We start from the raw sequence: 24,599 nt of genomic DNA, 5'->3' as shown, positions 1-24,599 counted from the left end.
ACCCTTAATGTATCCAATGAAGCTCAGGACATGCAATCCACTACGGGGGGGGGGGGGGGATTAGATGAAGCCTTCTTAGAAGTCTGGTCCGCAGACCAGCATTTCAGCTAAACAAAACGCAGAAGGCCCACTGCTGATACAGTCAGCCTAGAAGCAAAGGAGCTGCATCCAAAGAGGCATCAAACTGTAGCCCCTGGTTTCCCCTCCAGGTCCCATCGTAAAAGTTTAGCCCACTCAGTCAGAGCTTGCGACCCAAGGGCACTGGTAAAGACCAGTCTAAGCGCCAAACCAGCTACAGCGCACATATGGCAGGCCAAAGCCTCTGCCCTCCTATCAGCTGGATATTTAAAGACCGGGGACTCCACTGGAATGAAGGTAGCTTGACTTACCCTGGAAACCGACAAGTCCACTACAGGCGGGATTGTTCATCTTTAAAAAAAAAAAAAAAAAAACCCACGCAGTTAATCCTCATAAGGACTCCACAAGCAGAAGGTTTCAGAACAACTGCATTTTGGACAACCCCACTGTTTATTGACAATGTTGTCAAAGTAAGCAGCTTTGGAGGGCCTGTGGGTGCCAAAAAGGGACTGGTGCCTCTGACCCAGCATCAGCTGCAACCTTTTTATTAAAGTGTCACGCACTGACATGCATCCACCAGCACCTTTTCATGCGCGACTAGAGGAAACTACTTCACTATCTGAGCACTCAGGGTGCATGGATGTAGACCCAGTAGGGTCGCTATATACCAAGCTCCCCTGGGAGAAAAAAAAAAAGCCCTCTAAGGGGGCCATTTCCTATTATGCCCTTTATAAATGGGCCGCCTGTCATGACGCAGGGTACCCAGACGGACCCACTGTGCTAAAAGAGACAGGTGCCCCACACAATGGCAGCAAGGCTGTCAAAAGAGGCCAGCCCAGCAGATGCCCAAAGAAAGAGTGGGGACTTCAGCTAACGCCCTAGCGACACCCTCAACCCCCCCCCCCCCCGAGGCACCAGACTCGGCCGCATGGCCTTGTAGGCCGAAAGCTGCAAGTCACAGCCTAAATTTGTGAGCACCCAGCTGCCTGGACGCGAGCCCACGCAGAGCCGACCACCAGAGGCAGCGGAGGGGAGGGCGGATGCCTAAACGGGAGGCAGTGGCTTCAGCCATCCTCAACGGGGCCGCCTCACGTAGTTCCCGACTAGTAGGCCGCAAAGTGAGGCGCCCAACCGTGGATGCTAAACTATCTGCTCCTCCAGCACAACAACCTCTCCACAGGGAGCCCAGGAGGACATCCCTGCCTTACCTTAGTCACCAATCCCCATGTGGCAGGGAACCCTGCTTAACCCTCGTTGCACACCAGGAACACACGGTCAGCAGCAACTCAAACCAGCCCCCCCCTTAAGAGCATGTGGCAACAGCCAGCTCATAACCACACCCAGGGAGGAAGAAAAGGGCCCACATTGACCACTGAAGTTTGAGAGGCTGGGGGCGCCCTGGGGTCCCACTGTCCCAGGGAGGGTGCCATGTCTACTTAAAGGACCACTAGAAGCAAAAGGAGCCGCATCCAAAAAAGGCATCACAGACAAGCTTTAGCCCCTGGAAAAACTGGTCCACCAGCTCTGCAAAGACTATAGGAAGCTATTCTCTCTTCAGGTCCCGGAGTAAAAGCTTAGCCCACTCAGTTCATGACATCAGGGCAATTGTAATTACCGGCCTAATTGCCGAACCAGCCACAGCGCACATATGGCAGGCCAGAGCATCTGCCCTCTTATTAGCTGGGACACCTTAAGAGCATGTGGCAAAGCCAGCTCATCACCTCACCCGGGGAGGAGGGGGCCCCACATCCACCCCAAAACCCTCCAGTTGTAAAGGGGGGGGCAGCTATTTCCCATACCAGGAAAAGGGTGGGCACTGCTCTGGACAGACTAGTACTTCATTGTAATGTGGGTGCCGTCGGCCAGGAGGAAACGCTGCGCCTCGGGCTGAAGCCAGTTCGTATGTGTTCCCGCAAGGTGTTTACCTCGCAGGCTAGCCCGCCAACCTAGCGTGGAGCTACAGACAGCACAGGCTCACTGGTCAGACTGGGGGGACCCGAAGGATCTAAACTATCCAGTTCGTCACCCAGTCCGACACTTGAGTCTAGATCACACAATTACGAAGAAAAAAAAAAAAAAATTGCCAGTACCAGAGATCCCAGCAAGGAACTGGGTCCTTACAGCTGACTAGGCAGGAAAAAAAACAAAGTGCCTATAGCTGTGAGTGGGTGTATACCCCCCTGGGACTGCCCATAGGGGGTAGTCAAGCTTTTTCCTATTCCTGTGGGGGGGGGGGGCAGTATAACCCAGCGGTTAAGAAGAATCAGGAGCTGTGTCAGTCAATGAACAAAAGAAATACCCAGTGGTGATTAATTACCACCAAAAGAAATGAAAGTTCGGTACACTGTTGCATAACTAATTGTCAAAGCAGTCCTGAAATCTGAAAATTGGCCTGGACAGGAAGGGTTTAAAGTATCCAGTGTTGCAGTGGTTAACTTACCCATACAATGTTGTTGTTTTCACTAGCAGCATCTTGTTGAAACAGACCTTCAAAGTGATTGTCTCTGGCTTTCAGTATATCCAAAGCTTTGCTAGCTTCATCTAGTTCCAAGAGATTACCTGCAGCTTTAAAATTTAGCACAGAAACAAGTCATGTTACACAAAAAGGCAATGTAGTATTTCTATAAATAAACCATGACTGAATTAAAGCCCAACTACATGTTTTGGAGAAACTATTTTTTAACTCCTTCAAGTGTATGCATTTATAAAACCTCACTGAAGTAGGTCTTCATCCTGTAAGGCCTTGTACCAGTGTTTGTGCCCAGCGCAGACTGAGCCCTAGATCTTGTACTAAAGATCGATAACTGGGAGGTCTGGTTGTTACCCAATTGCTGCAATACACCCCCCCATTTCCCATCACAGGGATCAGTCATTGTTCACCCTCAGCATAAAATCCCTTTCTCAGTTTGTTGGCACAGCTTGTCAGCATTCTTGACAGTAGGATTAAAGCACCACCTTCAGGAGTAGAACACTAGGCATAAAAAGGACTACAGCACCACCAATGGGCAGCCCCTAATTTTCCTGCTTTGACTAACTGAGCAGTCCATCAAAGATGTAGTGGGTGTTGGGTCCTTCAATGAAGGAACATGAATGAAATTTTACAGTGCATAGCAAAAAAATTAATTTCTCAGTGTTCATTGAAGGTCACAGCCAGAATTTTGGCCAATGCATATCGGTAAATTTTTTATTTTTTTTTAAATGTACAAAATTATTTTTTTTGACAGGTACTTGGAGAGATCTGGAGGACCCCAAACCCCTCCTCTGCACTCAACATTCAAAATGCCAAGTTTGGCTGTTTTGAATGCAGTCATTCTTCTGAATCTGGCGCCAGTACCCGAAAGTGATGTCATGATATCACTTCCGGATTTTTGCATGGAGACCCGATCAGAGCCGAACGCGGCTTTGATCGGGTCTTCGGCTGCTGTAGCCACGGGGTTGGGGAGGGGGGGGGGGTACCGGTACCAGGGTGATGCCTCTAGGTGCAGGCATCACTCCGGTACAAGCACTTTACTGAAATATGAGCAATATCGGTAACCTCAGGGGCCAATTCCAATACATCAGGCAAAGTGCCCATCAGCCCCCGATATATAAGCTTTGCCGATAATCGGTCGATCCCTACTTTAAAACGCTGTTATTCTTTTTTTAATCGGTCGATCCCTACTGGACACCTTTGCTGCCATTGTGCTATGTGTCCAGTGTGCCCCCGTGCCTTTGAGGGGTGGGCTCCCTCCAGGCTCATCTGCCCTCTATCCATTAGAATTGCATGTGCTTCTATGGAACCTCTCAAATTTTTAAGATTTAGGATTGCAGATAATACTGGGGTGCTTTGTGAAGTGAGAACAAAGGGAAGAGATGGAAGTGCCACCCAAGTGTAGCAGTTAAAAGTTGTGTTTATTCACCAAGGTTAAAAATCCTCACAGAATTGAGAATAGGCTCATCACAATATAAAAATATCACTCTTCTCCGTCCTGCAGACCCCGCGCTGTGCCAGGGAACCGTTGGAGATGGAACATCCTGTGGGCACTAGGAAGTCCTGGCCACCCAGTGTGGAATGCATGGCGGATGTGACATCACCGGAAGAGAAGAAGCGGCCAGAAGAGCCTGGGGTGGCCTTGGAGTAGCTCTGCAGTTTTCACATGCATTTGCAAAAGTGTGCCAACAGGATAATTCAGTTGGTTGCAAATAGGGGTTTAAAGACTGGTTGGCGAGTTGAGCTGGGAACGCGCTTTTTTTGTATTTCAGGCCTCCTAAGGAGGCCTTTGAATGCTTGCCCGAGGAGTAGCAGAAAAAAAAAAAAAAAAAAAAAAAAAAAGGAGGACCCTGCATACATTGCAGCTTCTTGTCCTCTTGTGGAAGAAAGGAATTCTTCCCTCCCATAAGATTCTTGAAAACCTCACCCAGCGTACCATAGCGCCACTGGTCCTGGAAGAGCAACTCTGCCAGAGCCTTCTTAGAAGTCCAGTCCACAAACTAACAATTAAGCCAGAGGACTCTGAATGGCCGCAGCCGAGATTAATTTTGAAAGCAACCGAGCAGCAGCAACACACACGTTGGTCCACCAGTTCCACATAGACCAGGGAAACCTGCTCCTTAACCAGTCGGAGAAGTGTTGCCTGCTCGGTGAGCTTTTTAGATACAAGGACTGTAGCCAGGACAGTGTGTAGGTCTGAGCCAGCAAACGGATGAAGATTTCTCCACCAGAACTATGAATGGCTTGTTCAACCAAGAAATGGGGAGGATTTTTTATGATGGGGCGGGGGGATAGCGAGAAGAGGTCCACTCCAGAAGGGCCTCACCAAAAAGAATAACATACTGAAAAAAGTTTAAGGACTACACTAGTAAAAATGTATTAAAGTAGGCAGGGTTAGTAAAAACTGACAGCTCATGAGTATCAGAGGTGACAGCAACCTCTTCGGTTGCCCCAGTGGAAACCTCAAATTTTTTAGAGTTTCCTGCACACAGGTAATAATTGCAGCCACCAGTGCCTCAAGCATCAACTGTAGCAGCCGAGTCATCCTTGCTATGTGAGGGTTCAAGGCCCATGCCATCACTTGGAAGAGGAAGCAGTGGATGGAGGATGCTTTTTACCCACCTTGCGCCCCAGCTTCACCACCATCCAGGAAACAAAGGACTCAAGGACCACCAAAAGTGCGTCCAAAAGATAGACTGGCCAGAGGGATCTTGTGCCTCCACTGAATGGACCAAGTGGTCAGCGTGCATGAGGTTCCATAGGCGATAACCCCTGTGACACTGAACTGCTGGGAGAAACACATGTCAGTGAGAATGGCATCCCACCCACCTAGGGCTGCTCAGATTGGGAGAGGACCCAACACAGACACCTGAGAGGGACTTGGCTGTGTTCTGTGCAGAAGCACGGGCTCTGTGCCAGTACCTGCCCCTACACTGGACCTGCAGACAGGGCACTGCAAATGACTGTCAGGAGTCCTTGCCAAAACGGGCAACTGGGAGTGACTCACAAAAGACAACTGCCCAGGAAGAAAAAAGGCCTTGCCAGAACAGCCAACTGAGAGTGGCTACTCCAAAAGAGCTGCAGACTACACAAAAATAGCTGCCACCCAAAAGTAATGGCCTGTGCTACCCACTAAGTCCCTGCAGAGTGCACGGACATCCAGCCGTTAGGAAGAGGAAGTGGATACTCTGCAGGGCTGACTATCCCAGGGAGTACCTACAGCCTACAGGGGGGGGGGGGGGGGGGGGAGGAAGGGCATACTTAGTTGATGAGTGATCGCAGATATCCCTGCAGAGATAGATATACCTCCTTGCCCCTAGGTGGTGGGCCATTGGCCAGGAACACTGACGCAAACAGCAGTAGCACAGTCATGCATGTCCCTGGTGAGGGAGGAGAGAAAAAAAAAATTTCTGTAAGATCTTACCATAAATCCGCTCTGAAGTCTATAGACAGATGAAGCCTGATCAGCCAAATGGGTTATGCTACCCCCTGCAGGAGTAGTCTAGGCAGTACAAAAATGTAACATGTACAAGCCCACGGGGCTGTCCCCGCAGGCATAACCAACCCACACAGCTCAGAAAACCAGGTAAGTTGCAATCGGTGGAAAAAAAAAAAAAAAAAAATCCCCAAATAAGAGGGGCAGGTGCTGCGTCTGTCGATTGACTTCAGAGAGAAAAAGATTTTATGGTAAGTTACAAAAATCTTCCCCCCCCCCCCATCGTCCATTGACGGACGCAGCCTGATCATCAGCTGAGTGGGACGTCCCCAAAGCAGTGTAGGCATGAGGAGTGGGAAGAAAGCTACCAGAAAGTAACTCCAAAAGGCTAAACTTAGCCAAAATGGGTAACATGGAGCTCAACCAAACAGCTCACCCAGGTAAAAAGACCCAAGGCTCCTTTCACACGATCGATTTGCCTGTCAGTTTTTTTTAGGTGGACCTGATTGGATCCTCCATGCATCCCTATGGGGTAGTGGATGTCCGCGTGAAAACCGGACGGATGGAAACCCCATTTTCCATCCGTCCAGCGGATCGGTTTAGATGAGAACGGACAGGCGGTCCGTTTTCATCCAAGTCCCCCATAGAGGACAGCAGGGATCCAACAGCTCCATCTCCTAACAGAGCGGAGATGGAGCTGTCAGCCACCTGCTCAGCGGGGGATCGGCAGATCGATCCCCGCTGAGCAGAACAGAGTCCGCCGGCGGATGCGGACAGTGTGAAAGGACCCTAAGAGAAAAACAAACATTCTCTTATAAACAGCAGCCTGCAAAACCTTGCGGCCAAAATATGCATCTGAAGATGCCAACAAATCTAACATGTAGAATTTAGTAAAAGTATGCATGGACAGACAAGTCGCTGTCTTACAAACTTGTAGAACAGATGGCAAAAAGCCCAAGAAGCACTCAGCGCTCTAGTAGAATGCATCTTCACAGGAAAAGGAGGAACCTGACCCTTGATGGAATAAGCCTGAACAACCATCTGCCAGATCAATCTCAAATTGGTCACAGCAGACGCAGCCAAACCTTTGCGAGGGCCCTCCATAAGAACAAAGTCAGATTTTCTAAAGGACTCAGTAACCGTCAGATAAACTCTTATCGCCCGGACCACATCCAGGGAATGCAAGGCAATTTCTTTGGGATGCTTCGGACGGAAGGCAACAGGATGTCTTCATAAGGTGAAAATCTGACACCACCTTAGGGAGAAAAGACGGATTAGGTCAGAGGACCACTTTATCCCTGTGGACCACCAACTAAGTCGGACAGGACAGCACCGCCAACTCAGATACTCTGCGAGCAGAAGTTCAAGCCACCAAGAAGGCAACCTTCTGCGACAAGGAAAGCAGAGAAATCTAATGTTCTCAAAAGGAGGTTTTTGAAGAACAGCACCAGATTGAGATCCCACAGAGGTAACAGATCTCCTCGGAGGAGCCAGATGATGCACCCCTTGAACAAAAGTGCAAATCAAGCTATAGGCCATTTACTTCCAACATCCATTGGCTACCAAGGCAGACACCTGACCCTTAGGAGTGCCCAACACCAAGTCCTGCTCAACCCCTTTTTGTAAAACGGCAAAAACCCTAGCTATAGAAAACAAGCAAGGGTGCAGCTGCAGCGATTCACACCATGAAATGTACGATTTCCACGTACAATTATAGATCTTCCTAGATGTCGATTTCCTGGCCTTCAAAGGGTTAGGAATCATGGAGATGGAAAGACCTCTATTCCTTAACACCTTGCTTTCAACAGCCAGGCAGTTAAAGCCAGATGGAAGAGCGGCCCTTGAGACAGCAGATCTTCCCTTAGAGGAAGTCGCCATGGAGGATGCGCGACCAGTTTTACCAGTTCTGCGTACCAAGACCGCCGAGGCCAGTCTGGTTCCACCAGAACGACTGGAATGCCTTCCATGGCCACCCGACGAAGAAACCTTGGCAGGAGTATGAGCGGAGGGAAGGCATAAAATCAGGCAATATCGGGTCCAAGGAACCGCCAGAGCGTCTGTGGCGTCGGCCAGAGGATCCCAAGACCTGGCCACAAACCGCTGAAGTTTCCTGATGAAACAAGACACAGAATCACCCCCGGAGTCCCCCACTGGGCACACAGTAGGTGAAACATTTCCAAATGAAAGGACCAACACCTGACTCAGGTAATTTGCTTGCAAATTCTCCACACCCGAAATGTGGACTGCAGGAAGAGCTGAACATTGGCTCCCACCCAAACCAGAATCTCCGCCACCTCCTTGGCCGCCAGGGCACTCTTGATGATGCAAGTCACAGCCGTGGCATTGTCAGACTGTACCCGAACCGGAGAGCCGTGAAGTCAGCTTGTCCAATTGAGCAGGCATAGCTTGATTGCTCCAGAATATTGATCAGGAGAGAGACTTTGCTGCCCAGGTCCCCTGGGCACAAAGTTTCCCTAGCACTCCACCGCAACCCGACAGGCTGGCGTCCATGGGCACCACTGTCCAGAACAGCAGCAGGAAAAAGACTTGCCCTGGCACAGAACAGGTGACTGGATCCACCACTAGGATAGAGCCAACTTCATGAGATGGCTCAAACGAATCTTCTGGTCCAATGACTGAGGATCCCTGTTCCACTTTACCAGAATCTCCTTCTGCAGAAGGTCTCGAGTGAAACTGGGCAAACAGGACTGCTTTGAAAGGTCGACACCATCAGGCCCAGAGCCCTCATGCAAGTCTGCAATGAAGTTTGATGGTTTCCATCAGCAACCTGATTGCCCTTTGCAGTTACTGAAGCTTGTCTAAGGGAAGAAAGACCCTTGCCAGAGCAGTCAAGAGTCCGCTCCAGATAACCCATACGGATGGCTTTAGAGCAGATTTCTGTAAATTGGACCATACACCCGAAGTCCTGAAGGGTCTGAACCGTAATTGAGACGTTGCCCAACAGATCCGAATAAGACTGCTTGCAACAGGAGACTGCCCAGATATCCCACAATAGAGATACCTCGCTGATGTAACAAGGCCAGCACAGGGGCCAGGACCTTGGTATAGATTCTTGGAGCGGAGGCGAGACCAAAAAGGTAACGCCACAAATTGATAATGCTCCTCTGCCACAGCAAAGCGGAGGAAAGGGATATGTCCCTCCAAGATGGGGGATGTGGAGATACGCATCCTTGATATCTATGGAGGCCATAAAATCCCTTTGGTTCAAGGATGCCACCACTGACTGAATGAACTCCATTCGAAACTTCTGCACCCGCACAAAGCGGTTCAGAGCCTTAAGATCCAGGATGGGACGCACCTTGCCCTCCTTTCTGGGTTCCGTGAACAGTTCAGCACAATCACCCCCTTGAGCCAGGAGATCCTACACAGCTGCCCGAAGATCCTTTAAACGCTCTGGACACAGGTGAAGAATTGTCAAAAAAAACCTGTCCCCGGCCGAGACCAAAATCTATCTTGTACCCAAAAAAACCAGCGCAAACACAATTGTACTGAATGAAGGAATCCCAGAGATACTGAAAGCAGTGCAGATTTACCCCCGCCCCAGACGGGTGAGGGCACCCCCCTTCATGCTGAAGAGGGCTCGTCTTCAGCACTGGACTGACTGGATTTGGGCATACTCCAATGCTTTTTAGCCCCTCCAGAAGCTTTGAACGGCTTACCCGTTTCTCGCGCCCCAGGAACACAAAAAACACATCTGAGCAGTAAAGGAAGGGCCCCGCTTAGTACGGAGGTGTTTTACCTTTGAGGATTGAGGAAGAAGAGTTCTTTCCGCCCTTCAGACCTTTGATCAACTCATCCAAAGAGTCAACAAACGTTCACCCAGAAAAGGGAGATCCGTCTGGGCTTTCTTGAAAGCTTGGTCAGCCGACCAGCTCTTCAGCCAAACCATGCATCTCAAGGCAATCTCCACAGCCAAAACTCTGGCCACCAGGGGAGCTGATTCCAGGGAGGCATCACACGGGAACACCAGGGCCTGGGCCACCGGGTCCAAAAGTTCCAGCTGTTTCCAGAGAAACTTTGAGGGTCCAAAGACCCCTTCAGGACCCTAATCCATTCCGTAAACATCTGAAACCAAGACAGACAGACAAAAACCGGTTTCAAAATGGAACACGCCAACACGTGGATGGCGGGAAAGTGATTCCACCTGCCTGTCCATCGGATCTGTAAAAACTGAGGAATCTTCCACAGGCACAATAGATTCATTCAATCTGGAAACAGGGTGGTCCACTTAGGTGGCACCGTCCAACGGTTTGAAACCGTATCAGCAAAAGGATACTGGCGTTAAAGAGTTTTGGCACCACTAAACGTGCTTAACGCGCCACCATTGCTCATTCAGATCGTAAAGTGTCGGGACAAGGAAAAAATCTTGCCAGATTTTTCAATCTTGCGGGAGCCAAAAGCCACCCGCGTCCCTGCCGGTGTGGGCTCAGCCAATTTTAAAGTACCCCACACTGAAATAATCAGGGCTTCCACCAAAGCGCGTTCCCACGCTGCAGCTAAAGACCGGTCCTCTTCAGCATCTGACAGTGACCCTTCAAGGAGGGGGCGTCCGGGCAACCACAGCCTCTGAATCAGGCAGTAGCCGTTTCCGGTCATTAACCTTTTTCATGACAAAATCAACTTTTGTTGCCAGGCTTACCAAAGCTGTTGAAATTGTGGCCAGCGACTGCGATCCGAACTGTCCGGGAGTTGCAGAGTGGGTCTGAGGGTGAATTTACAGTCTGGGACTCCATATTTAAAAGTTAAAAATTGGAGTACTGTCGCTTTAAGAAACGCCAATCGCGGTTTCCACCACCGATGCAGCGGTCTGCAGAGTTCCCCTTTAAACTAAACAGCAGAGTGTGCAGGAATACGCCCGCAAAGACACCAGTACTGTACCCACCTCCAGAGAAAAAACCCTCCTGATCATCCTCAGCAGCATGGAGAAGAGACAGGAAATTTTGGGCAGCAGCAGGAAGCAGAAGCACATGAAGTGATGTAAAAGGTCACACTGCACAATGCAGTACAGAGGACTACACAAACATAGTTGCCAATGCATTGCAATTGGAAGCAGGGAAAAATGGCTGCTCCATACAAGTCAATGGGAGAATTCAGGACATTGCCCACACTTCAGATGGTGTCACCCACGGCTTGCCATGCGGCCAGGGACCGACACCATGAAGGCCTCAAGGATCCAGCAAGCCACCATGCTACCCTCTCAAGGCGCCCCAGTCTCTGCCCCCTCCCATGGGAATGGAAAAAAGATGGATAGGCACACAGGCTGGGTACCGGGCAGGCCAGGGGGATCTTTTAGGAGGCACAGGTCCCATTATGCCCAGGAGAGGGCCCACATCAACCCCCCCCCCCCCCCCCAAGGCCACCAGGGGCAGAGGGGTCGTCACATTTATTCACCATACCATGGACCGGGTGGGCGCGACTCTGGGCAGACTTCCTTCCCACCCTAAGTGGGGGTGCTGCCAGCCGAGGGGTACGCTGCGACTCAGGGCATTCTAGGTCGTCACTTCCTGGCGAGGCACCCGCTTGCAGGCTCGTCCCCATCTGGGAAGGGGCACTGTTGTGGCGAGGCCTAGTGCAGGGCTAGAACCTGCTCACGCTCGTAGGAGAGGCTGGGGGGACCATAGGGATCTAGAAGCCCCAGCTGGCATTGCTTGTAGATCACCAGGAGAAATTATATTATATTATATTATATTATATTATATTATATATAAATATATATATATTAAAAACCAAAAAAAAAAACCCGAGTCCCTCAGAGAAACCTATGTCCTACTCCCCTCTAGGAAGGCACAAACTGGTTTGCTGAGCTTAGTGTGGGTGGGTAATGCCTGCGGGGACAGCCCTGTGGGTGTGTACATTTTAAATTTTGTACTGCCTTGACTACTCCTGCAGGGGGCAGCATAACCTATTCAGCTGATGATCAGGCTGAGTCTGTCCATGGATGATAAAAAAAATAAATAAAAACACCCACCGCGACAAAGCTCAGCTGGCAGATTTGGGGGGGGGGGGTGACTGCCAATTAACGCTGCCCCTAAAGTGTCCCAGCTGTTTCTACCTAGAGTCCTACCCCTGAAGGTGGCGCTGTAACCCTATGGTCAAGAGTTAAAAAAAAAAAAAAAAAAAACCACACACACACACACACACACACACACACACACACACAAACTACTTTGTGTATCCAGGTGAACGGTAATCCATATTTCCCACTTGTGGGAAAGTGACAAGCATTTAGTAAAATACTTAAAAGTTCAGGCATTAAGATTTTTTACCCTGTCATGAAGGGGTTAAAGAATTTTGAGCTCACCTCCTTTAACACTGGTGAGACTTGAGGAACTTTCAGACTGAGAGCTGCTTGCCACTTCACCATCAGAGCCGGACTTTTCTCGCTTCTCTTTATCTGAAACAGTAAATCAAGCGTGGTAGTAACTGTATCTCCAGGGCCATAACCCAATGTATGCATGGCCCAAAGTCAACTGAAATTTTAGCTGTCTAGCTGAATACAAAGTGTTCCCAAAGCACAAATTAGGACAATGGTCTCAATTCACAACGCTAACACCAGGATAAGCATTTTTTTCAGTTGAGTCCAATGAGAAAAATGAGTCACAACAGGACTGAAATTAGAGAACACAAATCTCAGAAGTAGGCTCCATTGAATCCTACAGCTTAAAACTTGCATTTAAATAGTGGGGTACCTAATCTAAAAGCTAAGGGAGCCATTTTGGACAAGGAATACATGTCTGATTTGGAAGTACTGGTAGAAAGACCTCTTATCTAGAGAAAACGCTAATCATACTTGCAGAAATGATTTAAAGGATTGTTCATCGCATAAGTGAGAAATTGTCAGAATGCCCATCGTGGCCCAACTTTGTAACCCTGCAGCTTACCAAGTTCAGGGAGCAAATCATTAAACCATATAGGAATAAACCTAGTGTAACCTGCGGTGTCAAGTAAAGCCTAACAGAGGCCCAAAAATGTCCTATCAAATAGTAGGGAATTGTGGAAGGGACTTCAAATATGCAGAGGTCTCAAATGCATAGAGAGAACCCAACCCCCTGAAAAACCCTTTGATCAACTTAGAGTTTTTAAGCAACCAGCCGTTGGGGAGTTGGACAGCAAGAAAATAGAGCCAGGGATTTGGTGCTGCAAAACCACCTTAGTCTTTAGGGCATTGGAGGAATTCTAACCCAATTCTGGGTGGCTTCTTTCAGATAAGGGTCTCTAAGTTGCCTCTAAAGATGCCAAGCAACAATTTAAAAAGTTAATGTACTCCCCTTTGTGAGAATAAAATTGTGTGTGTGTTATATTATAGGTTTGTTATAGCTTGAGAACTGAGTCTATTGGGTCTAGTGTCATTCCCACTTTACCACAAACTATTAACTATTAAGGAGTTTATACATCTTAGCAGTAAAACGCAGATGAATGCAAAGTTATAATCAGCAATGCAAGACCACTGTATAGATATTTAAGAAATATTGCAGGTAATTAGAGCAAAAGCACAGCTTAAGGCCAGTTTAGCAGTTTCAGTCAAATTATGCGACTACTAAATTAGGTTTTTACATCTGCCTAAAATCTAAGACAACCTAGTTCTTGAGCAGGTCAATACATTACAATAAAAAAAAAAATCATGGTATACTCACTATCCCGAGATACTTGCCAAAATTCAAACGCCACCTTAAAAGCTTGAGCTACTGTTAATGTAACAGCTTGGGCCTAAACAAAAAAAGAGCAGAAGTTCCTGTTTAGGAAGAAAAATGTACACAGCTTGCACTATACAAGTAGTAAGCAGTAACAAAATTACAGTATATTACTACTAAAACCTACAAAACTACTAAAAGCCCACCACTGTTTTGCCAACTGACCCTGAAAATTAAATTTTCTTTCATCTCTTCAGTTGCTTACTGGTTTCTTGCCTAGGCAAAAATTTCATACATCCTAAAAGTCTTCATCAGCATTTCTTTCATCTTTGAGAAGGGGCTCTCAGCTAAGCATGCCCGAGCTAAGGGCAGATAAATTCTGGGAAGGGAATGCCAAGGGGCGTTTTCTCAAATGGATTTTGCAGAAAAATAAAGCATTGAGAGAGATGGAGAGTTTGCTTTGAATATTAAAAATTAAATAGCTTTAAAAAGCTCCACTTTAATTATCTCACAGTGGGACAAAAAGAAAAAAAAAAAAAAAAAAAAAAAAAAAAACACAAAACATACTATAAGAACTACAGAAGTAAAGCAGCACACAGAAGGTGTCAGGGAAGGTCACAATCTAGATCCATAAAATCAAGATTTAGTGGTCCAATAATTCACATACAAAAACATTAAGGTTACCATTTTCCGTTTCGAGCAGAGAAATGCATGGCATTCCAAGGTTTCATTCTGCTGGCTCTGAGCAATGTAGGCAAAAACTTTATCATGTAGCTTATCAGCTGTGCAATAGGATATCCTGAAAAAAATAAAAAAGGGAAGGGAAAAATAGAATGTTGGTCTTGACTGTAAAAACTAAGTACATTGCAGGACACAGGATGTAGGTTATTCAGAGAAGTAGGGTTATGCTGCCTCCCTCAGGAGCTTTGGGCACTTGAAACCAAAGCTTTAAAAGGCCAAGTCCCACCCAGCCACATCATTCATTCACAGTATCCTGTGAATGTGAAAATTACAAGTACCGACAGCCTTTGCCTTGTAGTTCATTGAGTCTTCGTACGAGCACACAGCACACAGACTGGTGTTCCAAAACCCCAAGCAGATCGCAGGTGCAATGCAGGGTTCTTGAAGACAAAAAGTTTTTTTGGTACATATACAGGGGGAGTCCGCGTATACATTGTAGCTCTGGTAGAAAAAACTAAATTCAAATCTGTCCATTACAGTAAGGAAAAGTCTCAAACCACAGCATACATTTGGTTTTCATAGTTTCAATGTAAGGAAGCAAAACATTTTCAATATAGAAACCAGTTTTTCAATTCCAAGGTATGTAAAGTGGTCAGTGGGTTTCAGGGGACAGTCTGGGGGTTAGAGTAAGGGGTAAATGCGGATCCATAGAGAACGTGTGTGATTTAGACCAATTAACCCAGGACCCAGGGAAGGAACCAAACTGTTGTAGAATACGCAAAACTGAGGGTGGATTAGAGGTCCAATAAATGTAAATGGCATGTAACCTGTGTAAAGTGACACATGCTTCTAGGGTAGCAATGTATATCCAGGTTAGTTGTGGGGAAAGTTCGGGATATGGGCTGCCAATGGTTCCATCACCAGGGCGATTAAGAAGGGACAGTGGACAACCCTACCTAGTACCCTGTTGAATAGGAAAGGTAAAAATGCACCCATTGACTCCAAGATGGGTTTATATCCTATATACCCAACCCACAACACAAGTTATAAAGTGGCTCCCAAAACCAAAATTTACGTAGGACAGTGATAGGTAGGACCATTCAATATCAAAGGCTTTGTGTGCATCTAGGCTCTGGGGCAACAACCATCCCTGGAACGTTTGAGGCTGGTTAAAAAAAAAAAAAAAAAAAAAAAAAAAAAAAACCACACTTCAGCAACATTTAAAGGTCACATAAAATGCAATTGTGTGCCATCAAGGTTAAAGAACTATTTTTTAATGCCACTGCCAGAGGTACCCGCTCCTGAAAAAGCTATACTGTAAGCTTGACATACAGTGCGTTCATAGTTCATGAAATATTCAGATACTACGCTTTCAATTGTTATATTGTAGCCCGATACTACCAGTTTGAATTTCTTCCCCTCATTAAAGTAGTTTTAAAGTTTAGACTTACTTGATGCATTCCTTGAATTTAGTGGGGGGGGAATTTAGGCATTGCTTTTGGTCCCTCATACCCTATACTTACCTGAGCCCTCAATCAATCCAGAGCTGTGCACGTATGCAGCTCTTCTCGCCCCTCACTTTTGTGTCTCACTGGCTTTGCTGGGGCACCAGGAGCCATTGGCCTCAGTGCGGTCAAAGCCAGTGACAAGAAAAAGGAGTGTAGCCAAGCTCTGCTGTGTCAGACCCAGCAGCTGGGCTCTGGAGCGAGCACCCCCATGGGAAATGGCTTCCTGTGGGGCACTAGAAAGGAGGAGCCAGCAGGGGACTCAGAGGAGGTTCTGGGCAATTTTGTGCAATTCCATTGCACACAGTGGGCAAGTATGAAGGAGGATTAAAAAACCCTACCTTTACAGCTACTTTAGGCTCAGTACCCCCATAATGACAAAGTGAAAGAATTTCAGAAGGTTTGCAAATGTATGAAATACCACATTGGCATAAGTAGTTTGACCCTTTGGCCCCTGTTCGTTTTTTTTCAGGCGGACCTGATCGGATGCTCCATGCATCCCTATGGGGCAGCAGTGACATCTCCGCTGACACCCGCTGCTATCTGATCTGATGTGGTCCATGAAATCCAGACAGATGGAAACCCTATTTTCCATCCATCTGGAGGATCAGATAGACAGGCAGTCAGTTTTCATCCGAACTCCCATAGAGGAGAGCGGGGATCTGACAAGTCTCTCTGCAAGTAAGCAGAGACAGATCCATCATTTGCCTGCTCAGAGGGGAATCGATCCCCGCTGAGCAAAAAGAGTCAGCCGGGCGGAAAGCCCGTATGAAAGGACCATTTGTAAGAACACTAAAAACATAGCGCAGGTGCCCAATTTATCTTGCTCATTGCTGAGATGTTTCTACACCTTGATTGGGGTCTTCCTGTGGTAAATTAAATTGGAAAGGATTTGAAAACCTCTAAAATACATACACTGAAGGTTTCCAAGTGGCCTCCAGAATTCTCAAATTGAAGAAGTTTGGCACAACTGGGACTCTTCCAAGAGCTGGTTGCCTGGCCAAACTGAGCAATCAGGGGAGAAGGGCTTAAGAGGTAACCAAGAATCCCATGGTCACTGATTCCAGAGATCCTGTGTGGAGATGGGACAAAGTTCCAAGACACTGCAGCCCTCCACGGATCGGACTTTGGAAGTCCAGCCTCTCCTTTAGCCGCTTGTCGACTATAGCCAAATGACAGCTACAGCATGGTTGTCTAATTTTGGGAGGGCATCAAATTACATCCTTCCAGAACAGCGCCCACCCGGCCCCGAGATCGCTGTGTCCTTAAGACACAGCTGATCACATAGCCTGTAAAGAGCCAATCACAGCTGCTTTTTAACACGCGATCGTCATTTCTTTTCCTCAGACTGTCACACGAGCCGGTAACCACAAGGGGACATCTGCACTGAGAAGCAGGGTACGGATTACCAGTGCAGCCTCAGTGGAGGGAGGGGGGGGGGGGGAGGGGGATTGAAAAATGTTATAACAAACTGAAGTACACACCAAGTTAAAATCTGGCAAATGATTTTACCTCATTGTTTCACAGCAAAATCTGAGCAAACGTTCTCATACGACAGGCTTTTTTGCGGTTTATGGTTTCTGATCATTCAAGTCCTTCGTCAGATTTTACTTACACATAAATTGAACACAAACGAAAATAGTTTGCTCTTTTTTCCGTATGAAAATATATTTGAGTTTATCCCTTCGTGAATTTTCGTACGAAGAGTCCGAATCAAAGCTGTTGAAAGTTGAGTACACACTATACGAAAATTTCGGAAAAAAAAAAAAAGGTTCACCCGATTTCCTTATACAGTGTGTACGAACCCTTAGAAACTTTCCTTTGAAGATTTTTGGTCTGGTCTGAAGAGGGAAAAAAAAATATGGGTACAGTGTTGCATGAACGTGCAATTGTTGAAGTGTGAGCTGAAAATTGGTCTGGGCATGAAGTGGAAAATTGCCCAGTCACCATAGCTGAAGGACTTAGTTCCAATTTTCGTTTCAAACAAACAAAAAACTCTGATCAGTTTGGCCTAGCCGAGTTATGTCTAGAGGAAACATAGCAGCACCACTCATCACATGTCCAATACCATCCCAACAGTAAAGCATGGTGGTGGCAGCATCATGCCATGAGGGTGTTTCAGCAGCAGGACTGGGAGACTAATTTGCTCCATTAAGCTTTCCCTTGACCAGAAATATTTTCAACGAAAACCTGTTCCACATCGCTCAGGACTTCAGACTGAAAGGTTGACCTTCCAACATGACAATGATCCCAAGCACACAGCCAACACAGGAGTGGCTTGGGGATGATTTGACATCTCTGGAGAGACCTGAAAATGGCTGTCCGAGAGATCCCATCCAACCTGACTGCGCAAAGAAAAAAAAAAATATATAGCAGAAAATCCCCCAAGCCAGGTGTACAAAGCTTGTTGCATAATTAAAAAAAAAAAACCTGAGGATGCCAACACATCGACTTATAAAATTTTGTGAACGTGTGCATAGACAACCAAGTTGCGCCTTGCAAACTCTTATAAACACCGACGCTTGATGGCAAAAAGCCCAAGAAGCACTCAGCACCCTAGTAGAATGAGCCTTCTCAGGGAAAGATGGAATCTCACCCTCAGTGAATAAGCCTGAACCACCTAGAAATGGTCACAGCAGAAGCAGCCAATCCCTTTCTAGGGCCTTCAAGGACAAAAAGATTCAGATTTTGTGAAGGATTCAGTAGCCGCCAGGTAAACCCTGATCGCCCGAACCACATCCAAAGAATGCAAAGTAATTTCCTTAGGATGCTTGGGCTTAGGACATAAAGGCAGCACAAGGTCTTCATTTAGATGGAAATCAGAAACCACTAGTAGGTCAAAGTACCACTTTATCTCTGTGGACCACCAAATAAGGCGTACAGCAGGAAAGCGCCGCCAAAACTGATACTCTGCGAGCAGAAGTAATAGCAACCAAAAAGGCAACCTGATACAAGGTAAGCCGAGGAATCTCCCCAAATGTTCTCAAAGGGAGGTTTTTGAAGAAAAGAAAATACCAAATTCAGATCCAACAGAGGTAATGGGTGATCGCCTCGGGAGGGGCCACATGACAGACCCCTTGGATAAAAGGGCGAATCAACGCATGCAAGGCTAAAGGGCGTTAGGGAAGAAGAAGAAAAAAAAAAAAAAAAAAAACAGCCAAGGATGACACTTGACCTTTAGTAGTAGCCAAGGCCAACTTCTGACACCTCTTTGAAGGAATGCCAAGATCCTAGCAACTGAGGGGGGAAAAAAAAAAAAAAAAAAAAAAAAGGGGAGAGAGGATTTACGATTTCCACATACGATGATAGATCTTCCTGGAAGTAGACTTCCTGGCCTTCAACAGTGTAGGAATCACCGAGTCAGAAAGACCCCTATCCTTCAACACCTGGCTTTCAACAGCCACGGCGTTAAAGCCAGCAACTAAAGCAGGATGGAAGATCGGCCCTCGATACAGATCTTTCCTGAGGGGAAGTCTCCAAGGAGCATTGGCGACCAATCTTACCAGATCTGCGTACCAAGATGGGCGAGGCCAGTCTGGAGCTACAATGGCTGAAATCTCCTCTGCCTCTATTCTGCACAGAAGTCTCGGCAGGAGTTTCAGCGGTAGAAAACGCATAGATCAGCCGATAAAGACCCCCAAGGAGCCACCAGTGCACATACAGCATCTGCTAGGGGATCCCATGACCTGGCTACAAACCTTTGAACCTTTTTGAGCCGCAAGGCCAACAGGTCCCCCCACTGAGCACAACACCTCCGGGTGTAGAGACCATACCCCCTGATCCAACACCTGACAGCTCAGGTAGACTGCCTGCCAGTTTTCCACACCTGGGATGTGTACCATGGAAAGAGCTGGAACAAGTCTGCCACCTCCCGGGCCGCTAGGACACTTTGTGCCCCCTTGATGACTAATGTAAGCCACAGCCGTGGCATTGTCCTATTAAATCCGGACTGGACAACCTTGTAGACGATTTGTCCAGAGGCAAAGCTTTATTGCTCAGAGTTCCAGAACATTGATCAGTAGTCTGGACTCTTCCACTGTCCAAGACCCCTGGGCACACCGCTTCCCCAGCACTCCTCTACAGCTGGACAGGCTGGCATCCGTGGAACACAGAAGGAAAGACTTGCCCTGGTGCAATGTCAACGAGCGAAGCCCCTCTAGGAGTAGTCTGTTGTGACTCACGAATCATAGAATCCAACGACTTTGGATCTTTGTTCCATTTTACCAGAATCAATTCTAAAAACCTTTGCAACCGCACAAAGCAGTTCAGAGCTTTGAGATCCAGGATTGGACCCTATTTGCCACCCTTCCTGGGCAGTGAACGGGGGGGGGGGGGGGAGAAACACTTTCCCTCGAGCGAACTGGCACAATCACCACTCTTGTACTGCCTGTCGTAGGTCAGTCAACCAATCTGGAAATAGGCGGAGGTCAGACGGAAAGAGCTTGTCCGACAGTCAGGACCTGAATTCGATCTTGTAACCTGATGGATCAGTTCATGAACCCATTTGTCCTAAATCAAGGCAGTCAATGGTTCCGGAAAGAAGTGAAGACATCCCCCTGCCCCAGATAGGGGTGAGGGCACCCCTTCATGCAGATGATTTGATTTGTCTGCAGATCCGAATTGGCCTGTTCTTGGCTTACCTGACCAGGTCTTCTTGGAACCCCCAGAAGACCTGAATGGCTTCGCTCCTTTCTCCTGTGACCTGGGAGGTACGAAAGACTCCTAGGAGCAGTAAGTGAAGGCCCCAGCCTATTACGCGGTGCCTTGCCCTTGGTGGATTTGGGGGGGGGGGTGGGGGTGGAAGATGAGTACTCTTCCCACTTGTAAGGCCTTTGATCAACTCATCCAGGGAGGATCCAAACAACCTGTCACCTGTAAAGGGAAGGTCAGAAAGAGCCCTTTTGGAAGCCTGGTCTGCAGAGCAGCTTTTTAGACGCATGGTGTGGCTAATAGCAACCCCCACCACACACACTGTCTACCAGTGGAGCATACATATACACACACCCCATTTGAGCCATTAGCTCCATTAGGCCCAGTGAGAGCTGCATGTGGTTTCCAAGTCATCTTTCAGCAACTTTGCCCATTCCGTTATCGACAGACACCAGAGTGATTACAAATACCAGTTTCAGGATTGAGCCTGCTATCACATGCAAATGGCAGGACTCAATCCGTCTATCCGCTGGGTCTGTAAATACTGGGGACTCCACAGTAGACTTTAGTCTGGAAACTGGATGATCCACCTTTGGTGGTACGGTCCATCTAGCGGATACCGCATCTGCGAAGGGGTAGCGTCTTTTAAAGCACTTAGGCACCCCTAACATTTGATGCGCCCCCACTGTTCATTGACAATGTTTTCAAAAATTCCAGACAGGGAAAAACCTTGCCAGACTTCTGGGATTTGTGGGTGCCAAAAGACACCTGCGTCCCCGACGCTATAGAATCATCCGCCATTTTTAAGACCGTGGCCAAAATTGAACCAGCAACAGTGAAGAGGTACCAGACCAGAGCCTCAGCTCTTTTGACCACAGGGGTCCTTAAAGACAGGGAATCTTCCACCGGCAAAGTGTGTTCTTATTCAGCCTGGAAACCTGAATCCACCGATGGAACCGTCAGTTTCTTCAGAAGAGACTCCTCAAAGTGATTTTTAGCAAAACGCTTAGATATTTCAACCATGCGTTTCAGGAAACCCCACTGACTAGGAAAGGGAAAAACCTTATTCACCTTAGACGATTTGTGGGTGCCAAATTGCACCGGCGTCGCCAACTCCGCTGCAGCAGAGTTCTCCAGGTTTAAAGTTTCCCGCACTGATACATTCAGGGCCTCCACCAGCACTTTCATGCGCGGCTGTAGAGGGCGACTCATCAACTTCTTGCCAGGTCTCCTTTGGCTACTAGTGACTGCAGGGCTGTGGTCATAGCCGCCAGGGCAGACTGAGACCCAGAGGGTCCTGCAGCTTCCAGAAGCGAGTCGGGTGGTGAAACCCACTCCAATGATCATAAAGGGTTAAGCGGAACCGCACTAGTCCGCAAAAAAAAAAAACACACGAGGCCCCTCCCTCCGTGCACCACAAGAACCAGCACAGCCCGGCGCTGTATACAGCAGAGGAAGGATAGTGTACCCCCAGAGACTCCCCACCCAAGCTGGAAAGCACCAAGACGATCTGTCACACTGCTGGAAAGAGGAAGAGGAAACACTGATGTGACACTAGAGGGCCCAACAGCCTCAGCACCATCTCCAACTACAGGAAAATGGCCAACTCAAGTCTATAGGGAAACCAAAAACATGGCTGCTGAACCAGGACACAGAAAAAATGTCAGCACCATGCGGCGCTGCGTGGCACAGTGGACCCCATGGAAAAACGTCCTCCAGCCCAGCACCATGTAGCCCCCTACCCAATTTCACCCATGCCCCCAAACCAGGATGGGGGGCATGGGTGAAACAGATGAGGGCAACCCACAAGGAGGAGGCAGCACACACGGGGGGCCCTGCGACCACCCCAGCAATTCCACAGAAGGGGGGGTGGAGAACTACTCACCAGGCAGGCGCCACTCCCAGCAGCCTGCGGCCTGAGGTACGCTGCGACTCTGGTCGCGACCAGGGCTATGCAACCTAGCGAAGAGTTTCGCTCACTGGTCAGCCCCAGTCCAGTGGGGCTATGTCACGGCCAACCTAGTGTGGAAATAGTTGGGTCACACTCGCAGGCCAGACTGGGATGACTGCAAGGATCTAGAACATCCAGTGAGTCGCCCAGTCCAGCTGTTTATTTTTTTGGTGAACTACAAAAGTAAAAAATTACATTTAAATAGGAAAAAATGCCAGGACCACAGATCCCAGCAGAGAGCCAGGTCCTTACTCCTGACTACACAGAAAAAACGAAGTCCAACAGCAGGAAGTGATCGTATACCCTCTGGGACTGCCCCAGGGGTGTAACCAAAAAGGTTTCCGCCTAGTCCTACTCCTGAAGAGACAGCATAAAGCTCAATGGTCTAACGACTTGAACACAAAGTTTGTTTGGGTACAGCGTCACAAAACCACGCAATGGTCTGTTAAAAGTAATGCAGTGCCGATATTCTAAAAAAAAAAAAATTGCCTGGTCAAGAAAGGGGTTAAACCTTCTGTTTGTATCTGTGTCAGATCCAATTGCAATATTGCTCTCACCTGCACTAGTGCTAGATTGAAGAAACGACATACATACTCCAGCAGTCTCACAGGACATTCAAGGTCTTTTTTACATCCACTTAAGCTCCAAAAGATTTAAACCCCCACTAAAGTACATGTCATGCGGATCAGGTGCAGGATCTGTAGGAGTTCTTCCCTCCTCTCTGCTGCAAATTGCTGAGAAATGGGGGGAGGGGGGCCTTTCTGCAGCTGCACAGAAGAGTGCAAAATCTGGCAAAGGAGTTCTGTCCTCTCTGCTGCCAGCTAGAGAGACAAGGTGGGGGCAGAGACAAGGGGCGTGCAGCAGCTTCAGGAGAGGTGCGAGGGCCCCATGAAATGGCCTGGGGGGGGGGGGGGCCGCATTCGGCCCGCGGGCCTTCTGTTTGACACCTGTGCTGTAGGCCATGCTTACAGGCCAACAAATTGCCCCCATTCACAACTGCGTGATTTGACAGGTCAAATCGCAGGCAACGGCACTGTCCCAATCGGTGCGACGCTGCACCAATTTACAAAATTAGTTCAAGCTACGTTATGTACAAATGACATGTTATGTTATACCTGACCCTAGGCCCTTTGGTGGCTGACGGGCTTTTTTGATATACGTTATGCAATTGATTCTGTATTTTTTCTTAACTTATCTAGATCTTTGATAGATCTGAATACAAGCTCTCTATGTAGGTGTAGAAAAACTTAAAGACCCCTGAAGAAGCGGACGACTTACCGCGAAACATGTTGGGTAAGATGTTTACACACTAGGCACCATGTTTTCTGTGGTAGCATGAGAGTCGTTTTCTATATGCCTGATTTTTAGATGCTTTGTTTGCGTCTGTATTCATGTACCCTTTTTAATGCGATTTAATAAATGTACATGATGATTTTGTGATCTCCATGTCTAGTTCTATCGTGCCACCCTCACTCCTTTATTCAACTCTCAGGACGTTTGTACTTTGATATCAATCATTTTCTTGACACCTCACCAATTATTCAATAGACCTCTGTGCATGAACCCATACAGATAGTCTTTCAAGCCGCCCCCAAAGTCAGACTTAAATGAGACTTTGATAGAGTGTGCGAGTTCAGATGAAGTCACGCGATATCAAAGCCACGTCCAATGTGAACTAGGGCTAAGGCTTCTTTCACACAGTACGCCGCCGTAGGTGGATTGGTGCTGCTCAGCGGGGGGGGATTGATACACAGATCCCTGCTGAGCAGGCAGGGGACAGCTCCCTCTCCGCTCTGTGTGCGGAGAGGGAGGCGTCAGAGCCCCATGCATCTCTATGGGGCCTGTCCGCTCTCATCCGATCCCCTGACGGATGGAAAATGGGGTTTCCATCCATCCGGATTTCACAGACAGGATCAGATGCGGATGTCAGCAGACATCCACTGCTCCATAGGGATGCATGGAGGATCTGATCAGATCCGCCTAAAAACTGACAAGATCTGATCAGAGCGCTCGTGTGAAAGGACCCTAAATGGTCTGCTAGAATCAGACAGCCTCAAAACTATACCTGAACCATTTTTTCAACATTAACAGATCAGTGTGTTCTGGTGTGCTGCTCCGGTGTGTTATGGTACCATTTAAAATTAGCATTTTACCTTAATGAATCAGTCTGAATAGA

The 24,599-nt window shown here is 47.8% G+C and overlaps 1 protein-coding gene across 1 annotated transcript in view; it reads right to left on the bottom strand.

Moving 5' to 3' along the window:
* LDLRAP1 (low density lipoprotein receptor adaptor protein 1) overlaps positions 1-24,599 on the bottom strand; it is a 94,549-nt gene that overhangs the window by 22,295 nt on the left and 47,655 nt on the right. Inside the window, exons 4-7 of the mRNA XM_082246540.1 lie at positions 14,321-14,435; positions 13,640-13,712; positions 12,307-12,399; positions 2,519-2,643 (exon numbers count right to left, since the gene is read on the bottom strand). Of these exons, the coding sequence (XP_082102666.1) occupies positions 2,519-2,643; positions 12,307-12,399; positions 13,640-13,712; positions 14,321-14,435 (406 nt within the window). The remainder of the gene's footprint in view (positions 1-2,518; positions 2,644-12,306; positions 12,400-13,639; positions 13,713-14,320; positions 14,436-24,599) is intronic.

Source organism: Pelophylax lessonae (genome assembly GCF_965119305.1).
Source record: "Pelophylax lessonae genome assembly, chromosome: 2".
Taxonomy (NCBI): domain Eukaryota; kingdom Metazoa; phylum Chordata; class Amphibia; order Anura; family Ranidae; genus Pelophylax; species Pelophylax lessonae.
The sequence above is the reverse complement of the archived record's forward strand: the minus strand, read 5'-3'. Positions and strand labels throughout refer to the sequence as shown.